Source organism: Schistocerca nitens, chromosome 1 (assembly GCF_023898315.1).
Source record: "Schistocerca nitens isolate TAMUIC-IGC-003100 chromosome 1, iqSchNite1.1, whole genome shotgun sequence".
NCBI classification, from domain to species: Eukaryota; Metazoa; Arthropoda; class Insecta; order Orthoptera; family Acrididae; genus Schistocerca; species Schistocerca nitens.
In genome coordinates, this window is record NC_064614.1 from 436300071 (window position 1) to 436318544 (window position 18474).

The window sequence follows — 18474 nt, forward strand, 5'->3', positions numbered from 1 at the left end:
GTTAGCTTTAATCGGCGTGAACAAAGCGATTGATTTTAGTTCTGCGGCTTATTGTGGACCGCCGTTTTCTCGGATGCATTGCACATCATCACTAGGTCGTGTTTAGCTTGGAACAGGAGTTTGAATTCAGTGCTACAAAATGTGTCGTCTGGCGCAGTTCAATCATTGGTCGGTTAAAATCAGCTGTCGACTGAGTACCTTGCGCATCCGACGTAACTCCTTACGACCACTTCCCACATTGCTCCGCGTTACACATGAACAGCATTTATAAAGTGACCCGCCGTGTTTGTATGTTGAGCGGTAAGCAGCAGCCGATGTGGCAACACCGTAGCAGCGAGTGAGAGACGTCAATTATCAAGTAATTTTAATCGGACTATAGTTCGTCTGGTGCGAATTATTCTAAATTCACAAACTTTCGAAGTGTTCGCTATCGTCACCCGTGTATATCACAGGTCCCCATTTCAATACTTGAAAAATTCCGGACACTATCGAGACTCGACCTTCTCGGCTCTCATACATATGTGTTGCTTCTCCTATTTCACAAAATCCGTATACGTCGAGCTGACCAACTGACCAGGTGCAAGAGGGCTGCCAGGTATTTAAGCTCTAGGGTTGCCAAAAGTCATGTTTACACACTTTCGGCTCCCTGAACATAATTAAGAACTATTAATTTTTACTGTGTGTGTGTCTGTTACGTATCAGTTTACATGCAAACTATCTCAGTCTTCCATTATTGTTTTTTTTTCAGGTCAAATGCTTTGTTCAATAATAGTGATTTTGTTATGAAAAGCGCTGTTTTACGCTGTTTTGTTGCTAATAAATAAAAACCAAGCTAAATACATTTATACATCAATATTTTGGACGTACTTCATAATGATTCCGCTACTTTTAATGTTCTGTTAATAATTCGGGTAACAATTCAGGTTTTTACGCTCAGAACGCACATTCTGGCCAGTAATTTAAACTATGTGATGCTTATAAGAAATCTATTACGATATTATGATAGTGTTCGATGAGCCCTATTTGTACCCACTTTGCGAAAATCGCACAAGGCGTTGTTAAGATATTGATTTCAAATCTCATCTCTGTTACAAAACCTTTGGTATTAAATAACTTGAGAATTACTTTTCCGATCGAGGGCGCGTTTTTGTCCATGTACTTGTCTTATTTTTGGCTTTATAATTATGCTGCTGTCTTCTTTGTAAATAATCTAGTTCAATTTTTATTGAATTAAGTCTAAGGTAATATTTATGCTGGCCACTCAGTTCACCAGTGGCGGTTTCCTTCTTCACTTTTCTCGCCGAGGGTTTTAACCCCGTGGGTTTTTCCAGAATACACGTCAAGCATAAGTTTACCTGCTCGCTGTTCTGAGGATGTGTTATTTCTTATACCTACAATGTCCACCAGTCATGGAGACTCAAAGGTGCCGCCATCTACTGATGACACGGCGATACTTGTATGGCTCCTCCAAGCTCAGATACAGTATGGCCTCCACCTCTTATTTAGCTCTTAAAATATACATTCCTACCCAGCCACAGCCATTCTCCATCACTACAAGACGCGTTCTCATAGCTCTGTCTGCTTTTTACATTTTGCGGTCATTCTTATAGGAATATACCCTCCCAATCTAATTCATAGAAATGGCAAAGAAACTGGTACTCCTGCTTATATCGTGCGGGCCACCGCAAGCACGCAGACGTGCCTCGGCACGACGTGGCATGGCTCCGACTATTGTCTGAAGTAGTATGACACCATTAATCCTGCAGGGCTGTCCATGAATTCATAAGAGTATGAGAGAGTGAATATCTATTCTGAACAGCACGCTCCAAGGCATCCCAGATATGCTCAATAATATTCATGTCTGGGGAGTTTGGTGATCAGCGGAAGTGTTTAAACGCAGAAGAGTGTTCTTGAAGCCATTCCGCAGCATTTTGGACGTTGAGATGTCGAATTATCCTGTTGGAATTTTCCAAGTCCGTCGGAATGCGCAATGGACATGAATCGATGTAGGTGAACAGACAGGATGCTTACGTACGTGTCACCTGTCAGAGCCGTATCTATACGTATCAGGGGTCCCAATCACTCCAACTGCCCACGCACCACACCATTAAAGAGCCTCCACCAGCTTGTACAGTCCCCTGCTGACATGGAGGGTCCGTGGATTCACGAGGTTGTCTCCATACCCGTACACGTCCATACGCTCGATACAATTTGAAACGAGACTCGTCCGAGCGGGCAACATGTTTCCAGTGATCAATAGTCCAATGTCGGTGCTGACGGGCCCTGGCGAGGCGTAAAGCTTTGTGCCGTGCAGTCATCAAGGATACACGAGTGGGCCTTCGGCTCCGAAAGCCCACATCGATGATGTTTCGTTGAATGGTTCGCACGCTGATACTTGTTGATGACCCAGCACTGAAATCTACAGCAATTTACGGAAGGGTTGCACTGCTGTCACGTTGAACGATTCTCTTCAGTCGTTGTTGGTCGCGTTCTTGCAGTGTTTTTCCGGCCACAGGAAGTCTGAGATCTGATGTTTTACCGGGTTCCTGATATTCACGGTACACTCGTGAATGGTCGTACGGGAAAATCCACACATCATCGCTACCTCGGAGAAGAAGTGTCCCATCGCTCGTGCGCCGACTATTACACAACCTTCAAACTTCCTTAAATCTTGATAACCTGCCATTGTAGCAACAGTAACCGATCTAACAACTGCGCCAGACACTTGTTGTCTTACATAGGCGTTGCCTACCGCAGCGCAGTATTCTGTTCATATATCTCTGTATCTTGCATGAATATCAAGACCTCAGATGGAAACCCAGTTCTAAGCAAAGAAGGGAAAGCAGAAAGGTGGAAGGAGTATATAGAGGGTCTATACAAGGGCCATGTTCTTGAGGACAATATTATAGAAATGGGAGAGAATTTAGATGAAGATGAAATAGGAGATATGATACTGCATGACGAGTTTGACAGAGCACTGAAAGACCTAAGTCGAAACAAGACCCTGGGAGTAGACAACATTCCATTAGAACTACTGACAGCCTTGGGAGAGCCAGGCCTAACAAAACTCTACCATCTAGTGAGCAAGATGTATGAGACAGGCGAAATACCCTCAGACTTCAAGAAGAATATAATTAATTCCAATCCCAAAGAAAGCAGGTGTTGACAGATGTGAAAATTACCGAACTATCTGTTTAATAAGCCACGACTGCATAAAAAAACGCGTATTCTTTACAGAGCACTCCGTCTTCAGGCCACAAGTGGCCCATCGGGACCACCCGACCGCCGTATCATCCTCAGTTCAGGATGCGGATAGGAGGGGCGTGTGGTCAGCACACCGCTCTCCCGGTCGTTATGATGGTTTTCTTTGACCGGAGCCGCCACTGTTCGGTCGAGTAGCTCCTCAATTGGCATCACGAGGCTGAGTGTACTCCGAAAAATGGCAACAGCGCATGGGGGCTGGATGGTCACCCATCCAAGTGCCGACCCCGCCCAACAGCGCTTAACTTCGGTGATCTCACCGGAACCGGTGTATCCACTGCGGCAAGGCCGTTGCCGTATTCTGTATAGACGAACAGAAAAACTGGTAGAAGCCGACCTCGGGGAAGATCAGTTTGGATTCCGTAGAAATGCTGGAACTCGTGAGGCAGTACTGACCCTACGACTTATCTTAGAAAATAGATTAAGGAAAGGCAAACCCACGTTTATAGCATTTGTAAACTTGTAGAAAGCTTTTGACAATGTTGACTGGAATACTCTCTTTCGAATTCTGAAGGTAACAGGGGTAAAATACAGGGAGCGAAAGGCTATTTACAATTTGTACAGAAACCAGATGGCATTTATAAGAATCCAGGGGCATGAAAGGGAAGCAGTGGTTGGGAAGGGAGTGAGACAGGGTTGCCTATCCCCGATGTTATTCGATCTGTATACTGAGAAAGCAGTAAAGGAAACAAAAGAAAAATTCGGAGTAGGAACTAAAATCCATGGAGAAGAAATTAAAACTTTGAGGTTCACCGATGACATTGTAATTCTGTCAGAGACAGCAAAGGCCCTGGGAGAGCATATGAACGGAATGGGCAGTGTCTTGAAGGGAGGATATAAGATGAACATCAACAAAAGCAAAACGAGGATAATGGAATGTAGTCGAATTAAATCGGGTGATGCTGCGGGAATTAGATTAGGAAATGAGACGCTTAAAGTAGTAAATGAGTTTTACTATTTGGGGAGCAAAATAACTGATGATGGTCGAAGTAGAGAGGATATAAAATGTAGACTGGCAATGGCAAGGAAAGTGTTTGTGAAGAAGAGAAATTTGTTAACATCGAGTATAGATTTAAGTGCCAGGAAGTTGTTTCTGAAAGTATTTGTGTGGAGTGTAGCCATGTATGGAAGTGAAACGTGGACGATAAATAGTTTAGACAAGAAGAGAATAGAAGCTTTCGAAATGTGGTGCTACAGAAGAATGCTGAAGATTAGATGAGTAGATCACATAACTAATGAGGAGGTATTGAATAGAATTGGAGAGAAGAGAAATTTGTGGCACAACTTGACTAGAAGAAGGGACCGGTTGGTAGGGCATATTCTGAGGCATCAAGAGATCACCAATTTAGTATTGGATGGCAGCGTGGAGGGTAAAAATCGTAGAGGGAGACCAAGAGATGAATGCACTAAACAGTTCCAGAAGGATGTGGGTTGCAGTAGGTACTGGGAGGTGAAGAACCTTGCACAGGATAGAGTAGCATGGAGAACTGCTCCAAACCAGTCTCTGGACTGAAGACCACAACAACATCTGAATACGCATGCTTATACCACTTTCTTTGGCGCTTCAGTGTAGTTTCTGCGTTAAAAAGTTCATACCGACTATACAGCGAATTTACGTGTATTGCTGCCTGTAGGAATGACCATTACATGGAATAATCAAAGAATAGTGCTGTAGGGGTCGCCCACTCCCGGGCTGGAAACCCTTACTGTTTTGTCAGGATGGAGGCCGAGGAACGTGTTTCACATCATCACAGGCAATAAAACAAAATCAAATGTTATTTCTTTTATTCCTCAGAATACATCCTGTCGCCGCGCCTTCCGCGGTGCCTGGTGGCTACATAAGCTGGATGGAATCTTCCGAATCCATAGGCAGACTCAGGCCTGCCTAAGATTGCTGCATCAGCTCTGGGCGCAGTCGGGTGACTCGGGGTGTGACGGGTTCCCTGCCGGTTCGTTCGGAAGGTGCTTGCCCTCTGCCGGTCTGCTATGGAGTTCGGATAAGACATTGATAGCGACTCATGTGTGTTTAGTTCTCATGCCGTCCTGTGAGTACTCTGCCCTTCTCACGTCATTGCCCACATTGTCCCATCAGATGGACTGTAATGTCAAATACTGTGATATGTTGAATGCTCATCCTGGTCCACCTGTCTCATAGGCCGTCTGTCCTGAATGATGCTAAAGTTTCAGAGCTGGAATTTTGTTGGTAGACTCGTGGACTACCCATCAGTGGCGGCTTTTGTACTGGATGCTGATTCATTGTCATCTTTTTCTACGGATCGTTGCTCGTCAGAGGCAGGAACAGTACGACCAATACTGGAACAATCTCACACAAGATGTTACAATACAATATTCGGAGAATCGAGTGCGAACGACGTGAATGTCACCAACCTCATTGATCGACTGTAGTGGTGTGGAGAATTTATGGTGTCGACGAGTGGTTTTACTGTACGATGTAATTTATAATGACTGAATCGGTCTCACTCATCATGAGCGGTCTTCAGCTCTGCTGTCAATTTGTTTGTCATAACTGCTTCATAAAAACCTTGACAGCTATTGCTGCGTCCTATCTAGTGCTTCTTACGTAATGTTACGAGAATAACGGAGGTAGGTTGAACTGCACTTGCCGTACATTTTTCTGCTGTGGACTGACACACAGAAGTACTGATGCCACATTTTTGGTGACTGACTAACCGTGTCGAAGTGTTTACTCATAGTGGCTGGCTCGTTTTGATACTTCCGTGTGCTTCAACAATGTCGGGCTGTAGCGACTTAGAAAAATTTTCTCTCCCCTGATCCCTTACGACCTTGATACGTAACAGTACAATCCCCTCTGTAGATAATATTGTCGTTCCATTACTGGAGTTCTAGCTTCTGGAAAATATTTCCATCTGTACCTTTGAAGTAAACGTTTTAGTACTATTCAGCTTCTCAACAGTCACCTTCGATGATTAAAAATGGTTACCCTGAAGCAATGATGCTGTTCGAATTAAGGTCGTTATTCAAATATTAAACACGTGTCCCGCTATACAGTGTGTCCCAGGAGGAATGGTCAGTGTTCCGGGATATGACAGAAACGATCATTTAAAGCAAAAAGCTTCACTTACGGACATATGCCCTATTCCGAATTGCTTCTGTGATACAACACGTTTAAAGTACACTATTATTCATTTTCTGTATTATTCAATGCAATGTCATATTTACATACGTACAAATGGCTCTGAGCACTATGGGACTTAACTGCTGTGGTCATCAGTCCCCTAGAACTTAGAACTACTTAAACCTAGCTAACCTAAGGACATCACACACATCCATGCCCGAGGCAGGATTCGAACCTGCGAACGTAGCGGTCACGCGGCACGTACGTACAACAGTTACTAAACATTACATCATGCCTTTTACAAAGTATCAATTGAAAATTACGTATTTTAACACATACACCTATAAGTATCGTACAAGTCACATTATAACTGTTATACAGTTCACAATAAATCTGAAAATATCTCACCGTCAACTTATTTGTGCACTCTTGGAAGAACAAGATGTGTTGCTTGTATGAGTACCTCTACACATTACCTAATGAGGGAAGCAGCGGCCATTATGCGACCAAGCTGTACATCTCGCATTTTCATCTTTCTTTTGTACACCTCAGACTTCATCCAACCCCACAAACATAAATCTAATGCCGTAAGGTCTGGCGATCTTGGTGGCCATTTGATTTTACTTCCGCAACCAATCCGGCGAATAGGATAAGTGCGGTTGAGATGTTCCCTCATACGCCTGGTAAATTGTGGAAGAGATCCATCATGCTGGAAGAACATTGCAGTGTGCGTGGCCAAAGGAACGTCCTCAAGGTGGTCAAGAAATGAATTTCCAAAACAATGCAAGTAATTCTGTACCATCATTAGCTCTTCTAAAATGACTGAACGTATCCGCATGCTGCCGTTCGTACACTCTAAATGTGTTCTATCTGGGAAGACATTAGGAATAGGGCACACGCCTGTACGAAGTTTTTTGCTTCAAATGACTGTTCCTGTGTATCTTTGAATATTGACCTCCTGGGACACTCTGTGTACGAGCATAAGAATAAATCTACGTTGTTCATCAATTTCATGGTGATGCTAAATGCACATGGAAGTTATCTTCAGGTGTAGCAATCAAAGCTACGAATTCTGATCCAGTTTCAATGTTTGGAAGCAATCCGCCATATGGCTGAATCATCTCCGTGGTATCCGCAAATAGCACTGCTGGTGACACGCCCTCTGACGTTCGGCTCAGCAATGTTCTCCAGTTACAGGGGAAGTTATGCCTTAGGTGATGCAACACTCACACTGATCTAAGTCGACTGGATGATCACCTGTACGTCTGTAATGGATTTATTGATACACTGACGAGCAAAGGCATTATGACCACGTCCTTGGTAGACCACCTTTGGAACGTGACAGGTCCTTGGTGTGCCTGTGGAAGTATTTGGCGCAAGATGTCTACGCACAGGTCACGCAGTTCCTGTAATTTACAGGCTGGTGGTTTGTGGGCACGGAGCATAGCGTCCCAGATTATGTCAGTTGGTTGACGATTACAACTACCTGAGTTGACTTTCATGCTCCCCAAATCTCTGTAACATGATTCTGGCATATGGACGTCGAGAACTATCCTGATGGAAGATGCCATTGTCCTCGGATAAGACCTCAAGCATGAAGGGACGCAGGTGGTCCACAACAATGTTAACGCAAACCACAGTTGTTAAGGCGCTTTTCATTGCCAGCACAGGCCTCATGGAAGTCCAAGTGAATTTCCCCCATTATACAATACTGTCCCCACCAGCCTGCATCCGTGATGATGTGGGTGATTTCGAGCAGCCGTTCACCTTGAAGATGGCATGTCTGGATACGACCGTCGGCCTGTCGTAGCAAGAAACGTGATTCGGTACGAGCAGTTGACACGTTTCGTAGAACCACGGTGCAAACTCGACAATGCCACTTCAGCTGTAGTTGAAGATGATGTTGGTTCGACATGGGAACGTGTACTGTTCGTCCGCTGCAAAGCCCTGTGTTTAATAATGTAACCAAAACAGTGCGCTCAGAAACACTTGAGCTTGCACATCTATCGTCACATCTGCCACAGATCGCCATCTATCCTGGTTTACAAAGTAGACAAACCTCCGACCTCCACATTCTCTGGTCAGTCGTGGACGTCCATCACCTCGTCACCTGCTCGTGGTTTCGCCGTCCTTCAACCACGTTTCATACACTGCTGGCCACCGTAAATGCAACACCCTGAAGGAAGCATCCGAATCAAGTGAAATTTACACCATGGGTTTGCAGCAATGAGATATGCAACTGATTAGAATTTCAGCGCAGACGCACATCACGCGCGCCTGTGGCGCCACCTCATAGCGCCATTTAAGGCTTGGCGATTTCGACGAGTGTACGTTCGGCACGTGTGTTTACCTTGTGGTTGTTTCACAAGACGATCAGTTATGCCTCGTAGACAACAGCGAACATCGTTTGATCAAGTATCCGAGTTCGCTGACGAGGCACGCTTCTATCTGCAGCACCACGATGGTCGGATTCGAGTGTGGAGACACCGTGGAGAGAGGATGCTGGACAGCTGCATTATGCACCGCCACACTGGTCTTGCACCGGGTATTATGGTATGGGGCGGTATTGGATATTACTCTCGCACGCCTCTAGTACGCTTGCCGGTACTTTAAATAGCCGGCGCTACATATCCGAGGTGCTGGAGCCAGTTGTCCTTCCTTACCTTCAGGGCTCGGCCACAGCCATATTTCAACAGGATAATGCGCGACCACAGGTGGCACGTATTGTCCAAAGGTTCTTCGTCAATAACCAGATTGAAGTGCTTCCCTGGCTGGCTTGCTCTCCGGATCTTTCGCCGATAGAAAACATGTGGTCCATGGTTGCTCAACGAGTGACCCAGATTACATCCCCAGCTGCCACACCAGATGATCTTTGGCAACGTGTGGAAGCTGCTTGGGCTGCTGTACCCCAGGAACACATCCAACGTCTCTTTGACTCAATGCCGAGATGTGTGGCAGCGGTGATCTCGAACAATGGCGGCTACTCTGGCTACTGATTCTGGCAGGAACCACATGTCACAGACGTCTGTAAACGTAATCATTTGATACTTGGTCAACATGTTATCTACAAAATAAATTTTGTTGTGCTACCGCTTGTCTTTCTTGGTGTTGCATTTACGGTGACCAGCAGTGTACATGCTCACGGCACTAGCGCGCGAACGACTGACCAGTTTCGCCGTTTCCGTGATGTTCTTTCCGAGGGCCGTAGCAGTTGACACTTTATCGTAGTCGCTTATGTGAGTGGATCTCCCCATTAGCATCCCATATCGTCCCAAGAATGATTACCATTCGTCTCCGTTCCACTTTTATCGTTTCCTATGCGCGTGAAGTGGCCGCAGCGTTACCAAGTGCATTCATTCTCGTGATAGGTAGTGATCATGAAATTTTGGCTCATCTGTGTATCAGCAGCAGTCATATTGTGTGTGTGTGTCTGTGTCTGTTACGTCATTTTATAACTTGTTCCCTTTACATTTCAGTGTGTGTCTGAAATATATAAACGAGGCTATAGAGAGGGTAAGGGACACGCCCAGCAGTGAAGACAGAGCCGATGGAGAGAAGTCCATTATCGAGAAAATACTGGAGAAGACGTCAGATCCGAAAGTGGCTGCCATCCTGGCGCTGGATATGCTTCTCGTCGGCGTCGATACTGTGAGTATTAAGTACATTCCTATACTGATACATAATTCTTGTCAATCTAGACTCCAAATTAGATTAAATGAAGATCTGTTTTCGTTTTTGACCCAATATGTCCCTCAGCGTCGAATTTTTCAGCAACTGGACATATTTATGAAGCAAGAAACAGTCTTCATTTAACCATATAATATATCATGCAGAGTATGAATGATCACACGAACAACTGTTTAGGTTTCAAACTTTACAGTGTTTCCAAAAATGAAGAAAAAGAAGATAAAATGTATTCTGTACTGTTTCCAGAGCAACGATACCAGGTAGCCCGCATCTCGTGGTCGTGCGGTAGCGTTCTCGCTTCCCACGCCCGGGTTCCCGGGTTCGATTCCCGGCGGGGTCAGGGATTTTCTCTGCCTCGTGATGGCTGGGTGTTGTGTGCTGTCCTTAGGTTAGTTAGGTTTAAGTAGTTCTAAGTTCTAGGGGACTGATGACCACAGATGTTAAGTCCCATAGTGCTCAGAGCCATTTGAACCATTTTGATACCAGGTATGAAAGTATGAAATCGGAATTTCCGTATAGATTGTGCTAGCCGTCAGTATAGGGCCCGTGAGACGACGTTTGCAGCGCCATCTGCTTCCTATAACGGCTGACGACGAATGTCGACACACAGTAACAACCCAAGCTCCATACATCGGTATCTCTTTCAAACCCGTAAACATCTCGAGTTTTGTGCCTACGAACTACCATTTGCGGACAGCATTGGTTTTTCTGTTATCATTTGAAGAAAATTGCTGCAGGATCGCATCGAATGCTTGTCGAAGCTTTCGGCGAACATGCTCTTGAGAAAACACAGTGTTTCCAGTGGTTCAAAAAATTCAAAAGTGGTGATTTTGAATTTGGAAGCGACGAGCGCAGGAAACCACCGAAAAAGTTTGAAGAAAACGTATTGCAGGCCTTATTGGATGGACATGATACTCAAACTCAACAGGAACTCGCAGAACAATTGAATGTGACGCAGAAAGCCATTTCTCTTCGGTTGAAAGCTATGAGAAAGGCGCAGAAAGTGGGAAAATGTGTTCCGCAAAGATTGAATGAAAGACAGCAAGCAAATCGAAAGAGGTGAATTCTGATCGTCAGATACAAAGTAAAGTCGTTTCTCTATCGAATAGAGACAGGTGATGAAAAATGGGTACATTCTGAGAATCCTAAGCGTCCTAAATCATGGGTGAATCCAGGCAAATTATCGACATCCACTGCAAGACCAAATCGCTTTGCAAAGAAGACAATGCAGCCAGTGCTCTGTCTTTGGTGGGATCAAAAACCTGTTATCTATTATGAGTTGCTAAAACCTGGTGAAACCGTTACCACTGATCCCTACCAACAGCAAATGATCGATTTAAATCGAGCATTACGTGAAAATTGACTGGAATATGGCAAAAGGCAACACAAAGTCATATTGCTCCATGATAACGCCCCATCACACACAGCAAAGCGGGTCAGGAAAACGATCGAGGCGTTCAATTGGGAAATACCAGGGCATGCGGCTTATTTTCCAGACCTGGCTCCGTCATGTTATCATATATTTGCTTCACTGGGACAAGCTGTTATTGAACAACGCTTCAATTCGCATGAAAATTTACAAAAATGGCTCGCTGACTAGTTCGCATCAAAAGAAGATTTTTTTTTAAGTGGGTTTCACGGCCAGCCGTAGAAGTGGGAGATATGTCTAAATAGCAACAGAGATAATTTTGAACAAAATATTGTTTATCAGTATCAAACAACAGACGTGTTATTATTGCAACCAAATTCCGGTTTCGTACTTCCATACCTGATAAGTTCTTTATATTAACGGATTGCATAAGGGAGACATTTTACATGCAGTCACGCTTTTTTAATTCGACTCTGAAATTCATTGCTACAAAATATTCTTGCAGAGAGATATTCGTTCTGTGTTAATGTACACAATCTTTAGCTGTGGTCCTGAAAAGAATTTTTCATCATTTATTTAAAGACCCATGATGTGGAAAAACTATCAAATGATCGCCCTTCGAAAACCAGGTAAAGACCTCTCTGTACCTAAAACAAGAGACTTGTATCGTAGCTACGTCATTTGTACGAAAATAAGATATTGGAAATAATTTTTGGTAGGAAGGACGCAGCAAGTTATCTTGGATTGAGAGTCATCGACAGAAGTCGAAGTAACTTTGGTTGTACCCCAGGGAAGTGTGTTGCGACCCTTCCTGTTCATGCTGTATATTAATGACCTTGCGAACAATATTAATAGTAAGCTCAGATTTTTTGTAGATGATGCAGTTATCTATAATGAAGTACTGTCTGAAAGAAGCTGCATAAATATACACTCCTGGAAATTGAAATAAGAACACCGTGAATTCATTGTCCCAGGAAGGGGAAACTTTATTGACACATTCCTGGGGTCAGATACATCACATGATCACACTGACAGAACCACAGGCACATAGACACAGGCAACAGAGCATGCACAATGTCGGCACTAGTACAGTGTATATCCACCTTTCGCAGAAATGCAGACTGCTATTCTCCCATGGAGACGATCGTAGAAATGCTCGATGTAGTCCTGTGGAACGGCTTGCCATGCCATTTCCACCTGGCGCCTCAGTTGGACCAGCGTTCGTGCTGGACGTGCAGACCGCGTGAGACGACGCTTCATCCAGTCCCAAACATGCTCAATGGGGGACAGATCCGGAGATCTTGCTGGCCAGGGTAGTTGACTTACACCTTCTAGAGCACGTTTGGTGGCACGGGATACATGCGGACGTGCATTGTCCTGTTGGAACAGCAGGTTCCCTTGCCGGTCTAGGAATGGTAGAACGATGGGTTCGATGACGGGTTGGATGTACCGTGCACTATTCAGTGTCAAAAAATGGTTCAAATGGCTCTGAGCACTATGGGACTCAACTGCTGAGGTTATTAGTCCCCTAGAACTTAGAACTAGTTAAACCTAACTAACCTAAGGACATCACAAACATCCATGCCCGAGGCAGGATTCGAACCTGCGACCGTAGCGGTCTTGCGGTTCCAGACTGCAGCGCCTTTAACCGCACGGCCACTTCGTATTCAGTGTCCCCTCGACGATCACCAGTGGTGTACGGCCAGTGTAGGAGATCGCTCCCCACACCATGATGCCGGGTGTTGGCCCTGTGTGCCTCGGTCGTATGCAGTCCTGATTGTGGCGCTCACCTGCACGGCGCCAAACACGCATACGACCATCATTGGCACCAAGGCAGAAGCGACTCTCATCGCTGAAGACGACACGTCTCCATTCGTCCCTCCATTCACGCCTGTCGCGACACCACTGGAGGCGGGCTGCACGATGTTGGGGCGTCAGCGGAAGACGGCCTAACGGTGTGCGGGACCGTAGCCCAGCTTCATGGAGACGGTTGCGAATGGTCCTCGCCGATACCCCAGGAGCAACAGTGTCCCTAATTTGCTGGGAAGTGGCGGTGCGGTCCCCTACGGCACTGCGTAGGATCCTACGGTCTTGGCGTGCATCCGTGCGTCGCTGCGGTCCGGTCCCAGGTCGACGGGCACGTGCACCTTCCGCCGACCACTGGCGACAACATCGATGTACTGTGGAGACCTCACGCCCCACGTGTTGAGCAATTCGGCGGTACGTCCACCCGGCCTCCCGCATGCCCACTATACGCCCTCGCTCAAAGTCCGTCAACTGCACATACGGTTCACGTCCACGCTGTCGCGGCATGCTACCAGTGTTAAAGACTGCGATGGAGCTCCGTATGCCACGGCAAACTGGCTGACACTGACGGCGGCGGTGCACAAATGCTGCGCAGCTAGCGCCATTCGACGGCCAACACCGCGGTTCCTGGTGTGTCCGCTGTGCCGTGCGTGTGATCATTGCTTGTACAGCCCTATCGCAGTGTCCGGAGCAAGTATGGTGGGTCTGACACACCGGTGTCAATGTGTTCTTTTTTCCATTTCCAGGAGTGTATGTAGGACTCGTATCAAATAGGACTGACAAGGGATATTGATTTATAAGGAGAAGGGGTCTGAAAGAAGCTGCATAAATATGTGTGGGACTCGTATCAAATAGGACTGACAAGGGATATTGATTTATAAGGAGAAGGGCAGCACGAGTGGTCACAGGTTTGTTTGATCCGTCGAAGATGGTCACAGAGATACTTAAGAACTGAACTGGCAGACTCTTGAAGATAAACCTAAACTATCCTGAGAAAGCCTACTTAAAAAAATTCCAGAAGCGGTTTTAAATGACTCTAGGAATATGCTATTACCCCATGCGTATCGCTCCTGTAGAGATCAAGAGGACAAGCTAAGATTAATTACAGCACGCACAGAGGCGTTTAAACAATCATTCTGCTCGCGAGCCGTACGTGAAACGAACGGGTAATAGCTCTAATAGGGTGTACACTGGGACATACCCTCTGCCACGCACTTCACAGTGGTTTACAGAGTATAGATGTAGATGTTGATTTAAAAATGTTTCGGCTACAAGTGTCTGCAAAGGAAAGTGGAAGGTCTTCGTATTTCACAAAAGGTAGATTATAAAGCTGGAACGATCTGTACTTCGCAGGTACTCAGTCTATCCGAACATATAAGGGTGCATCCGAGGGACTGATGATCACACCACGGCGACGTACGACAAGCAGTACAGCAGTGGCTGTTGTTTAGCCCTTGCAACGTCGTTAAGAAGTCGTTGTTTCACGAGTATCACTGATACTCCCTTGAAGAATAGTCAGTCTTTGTCGAATAGCAGTTGACATCAAAGAAATGAACACCCTCAATGTAAAATCCTTATGTCTAAGCCATTCTACATCCACACGAACGACCAGCCAGGACCACCTCTCATCAGAAACGAATTGGTATCAGCAGTTCAGCTTGAGGAATTTTTAGACCATTAGAAATACTACTTGCTGAGGAACATAGTGATACAGCAGCTTATTACTAGTAGAGATGGGGGATCCGCTCTTGAACTAATTCATAGAGTTCAATCTTTCAAAGGAGTGAACAATCAGTGATTCAGAAAAAAAGAACGGTAGCTCCAAACGTTTCCCAGGCAGAGAGAGAGAGAGAGAGAGAGAGAGAGACGGAGCATATCAGCAGCGCCTCTGCTGGTCAGAGCACAGTGCACGCCACACAACACAGCCAGCGCCGGCCTCTGCCCTGCTTCTACCTTGGCTGCCTGCATTGTGCAGTGCCCCATTGGATTTTGTGTTTCACATATGCCGGGCCGTCTCTGTGCGTCGTCTGCCGTGTGCACTGTGCAGTGTCTGGCGCAGCTTAACTTCGCATCGCACTCTGTCGGCGATCGTTTCAGTCGCACGTCCTGCCCTCTGGGCAGTTGATGCCAGCAACAGGACAGAGAGCCACCTAGCGGATAACATAGGAACTACTTGCAAAAACCTGCTCGCAAGGGAGCGGACGATTTGTCTCGGAGCGGGTGAGCTCCCCCCACCCTCGGAACTCGCCCGCTCAACGCTCACCCCACCGTCTCGACTCGAGCCAGAGCGTCGAGCAAAGCGACTCTGGTGTCACTCTGGTCTCTGCGGTCTCAGCTCCCGCAATAATACAGCTCGCGGCTCGACCTGCTCGACTCAGCGCCTCTGTATCGGAGTTTGTCCCCACTGGATATTGTTCTTCGTAGTAATACCGCTATGTATATTACATTATTATGTTATGTATACATCAATTGTTTTTATTTTATTTTTATTTGTTTAAACTGATTAGATTAGGTTCCTGATGACTACTCTTACTATAGGATTTTTATTATGGACACTCGAATTTACGCTTTAATTACGAGCGAACCGATAAACGTATCGCAAAATGTGATACACCAATATTTTCCTTGTTTTATTCTGCGTAAGGCTATATGCAGCACTTTCGTTTTACAGTCAAATTTATATATTTTTTTCTTATTCTGGTACGGATTTTGCGATTTTAGGCGTCTTCGAAAGGAAAAATATATGGCTTGCGATGTATTTGTATGAGGTTAATGAAATTTTAATACATTATAGCCAAATATATTGTTAATGTAAATCGCAAGCTACAACATTTTCCGATCACCCAAAAAACCACGCTAGTGCAAAATAAATCAATAATCAAAAACTTTGTCATATCGTGGAAATTTCAATAAACAATACAAAATTCTTACTCATTATCTATGTTACTTCAAAATAGGATCAAATAAGATCAAAATACAGGTATAGTACTGGAATAAACCAAGTTTAAAGGGCAATGTGCCTTTCATTTATTTTCTTTTGTAAATGAGTGGTGAGTCATGAAAAACAGCTAATTCATTTCAGGGAGTGAACAGTTCTGATCCAATCTCTGAAAAGAACAGTTTTGCCCATCTCTAATTACTAGAAGAACTGATTACTGTAGAATATTCCGAAGACGCAGGTGTGTATATTCCAAATTAGAAGACAAGAGACGAATGAGCATTTGCCTATGGTGTACAGGAATGGACCATTGAACACTTCTTTACTTTTATATATGAGTCGTCCTCTAACACACAAAATTGTGGTGTTAACATCGAACAGGAGATCTCAGCCCGAAAAAACATCTGCGAAAACTCATTCCTATGAAGTGGGGAGCTCTTTCAGCTTGGTTAGGAACCTCAGTTATTGCTCCCACTTTGGAACAGCTCAACTCGGTAGATATCCTGATGGACATCGAACTTCTCCTACGAGATTCTGGTCCAGAAGAAACAGCCCAGAACCGTGCATCGAGGCATCTTGCGCAGTGAGTGGTCATCTCCTGAACATCCATTTCGCGGATGTCGCCTGCAATGTACAGGCTAAAAAGCACTGTACCGCTTGAGATACTGTTAATAAGTAGAAGCACAGTCCCACGAAATAACAGCGTTGGCTGCAAGACTACGCAACGCTGCAAACAACCTGACGTGCACTTAAGAAGAAAAAAAAAATGCAACACTTTCAAGAATTGCGTTCAGTGGCACCAGTGCAGACTGAGGGGTTGTGGTGTTAGTGAGTCATCTGACACAATCATCACGGTCATCGGCGATCAGGTAACGCTCAGAAGGCCTGTCTGTGCACTCTCTATTTTGACTCTGCAGTTAGTACCCGTTGCTGAGGTTAGAGGTGAACAATGTGTGGAACATTCATTTAGGTTACAACTCTACCCCATACAACAAGTACGTACTCATGTTAAACAACTTCAGCCATTTGAACGGGGTCGCATTGTGGGCTTGCAGGAAGTTGAGCGGGTGTATCAGTGCATTACCGCACATGTTGGGCGCAATATATCGATGGTGTTTCGCTGCTTTTAACAGTGGTGTGGAACATTGCTACGCCTATAGACCAGATTCTGGACGCCCGCATAGTACAGACGCACGTCAAAATCGATGCATTGTGCCAGCATCGGTGTCTGACTGAACATCATGCAGGGAAGAAATCCAGATACAAGTTACACCTGCTGAGTCATCAGGGACATTGGGAACCGTCCTCTTGCAGCAGGGCTAAGATAAAGTGTGTCTCTGGCCAGGTTGCCGCTGACACCACGACACCGCCAAGTATGGTTAATCTGGTGTTGTGAAAGAGTAGACCGGAGATTGATACAGCGCTCTGTTATCTTCAATGTCTGCATGCGAGTGATGGACATATACGTGTGCGGCATAGACCTGGTGAGATGCCTATTCCAAGGTGCACGCACCCACCACACACAGCTCCCCTCCCAGGCTTCATGCTGTGCGGGGCCATCCGTTACAACTCGCGCTCACATTTAGTGTTTCTGCAGGGAAAGGTAACCAGTATCCGCTACACTGCACACGCTGTTATCGCTCTGCTACAGCCATTCCTTCGACGGTAAACTTACGTGCTTTTTCAGCGGGGTAGTGCACGACCACATACGGTTGTTGCGAGGCAACGTGCTCTTCGTGGCGTACAAGAACTGCTCTCGATAGCAAGGTGGCGAAATCCTTTAGCCATTTGAACACGTATGTAACATGGTGGAGACGGAACTTCTTTATTCTCAAGGGCCTGCCGAATTGCAGTAAAAGACGAAAGATCTCGGGATAATCTATAACAGGGTGTCATTCGCCACCTTTACGACCGTTTGCTTGCGAGAGTCCACCTGCGTTGCCGCCTGAGGGGGAACAATATGTACTGATGCGACTGTCTGAGCACCCTTTACTGTGACATGTGTGTTTTATTTCGTCTAAATTTGTTATCAAATATCCCTACAATGCTCGACTACTTGTCATATCACTTGTCAATAAAATAACCTTGTCGTTGAGGATGTAGCCTTTTTTTCTGGCAATGTATTTATCTGAGACCTCTGCCCTATACAACGCACTCTTCCAAATCTGACGCAAGTTACTGGAAAGAAAACTGGTAGTGCTCGCTTCTTGGAGGGTGTGAGCTGCGTTTGAGTCACAGGATCTACTTGTCTACCATTTGTATTTTATAATTCGTAGTATTCAACACTGACAGGTAATAAAAGTAACTGAGACTGGC

The 18474-nt window shown here is 45.4% G+C and overlaps 1 protein-coding gene across 1 annotated transcript in view; it reads left to right on the forward strand.

Moving 5' to 3' along the window:
* The window catches only part of LOC126252797 (probable cytochrome P450 49a1), a 120856-nt gene that overhangs the window by 52517 nt on the left and 49865 nt on the right, over positions 1-18474 (forward strand). Inside the window, exon 6 of the mRNA XM_049953770.1 lies at positions 9835-10006. Coding sequence (XP_049809727.1) covers positions 9835-10006 — 172 coding nt within the window. The remainder of the gene's footprint in view (positions 1-9834; positions 10007-18474) is intronic.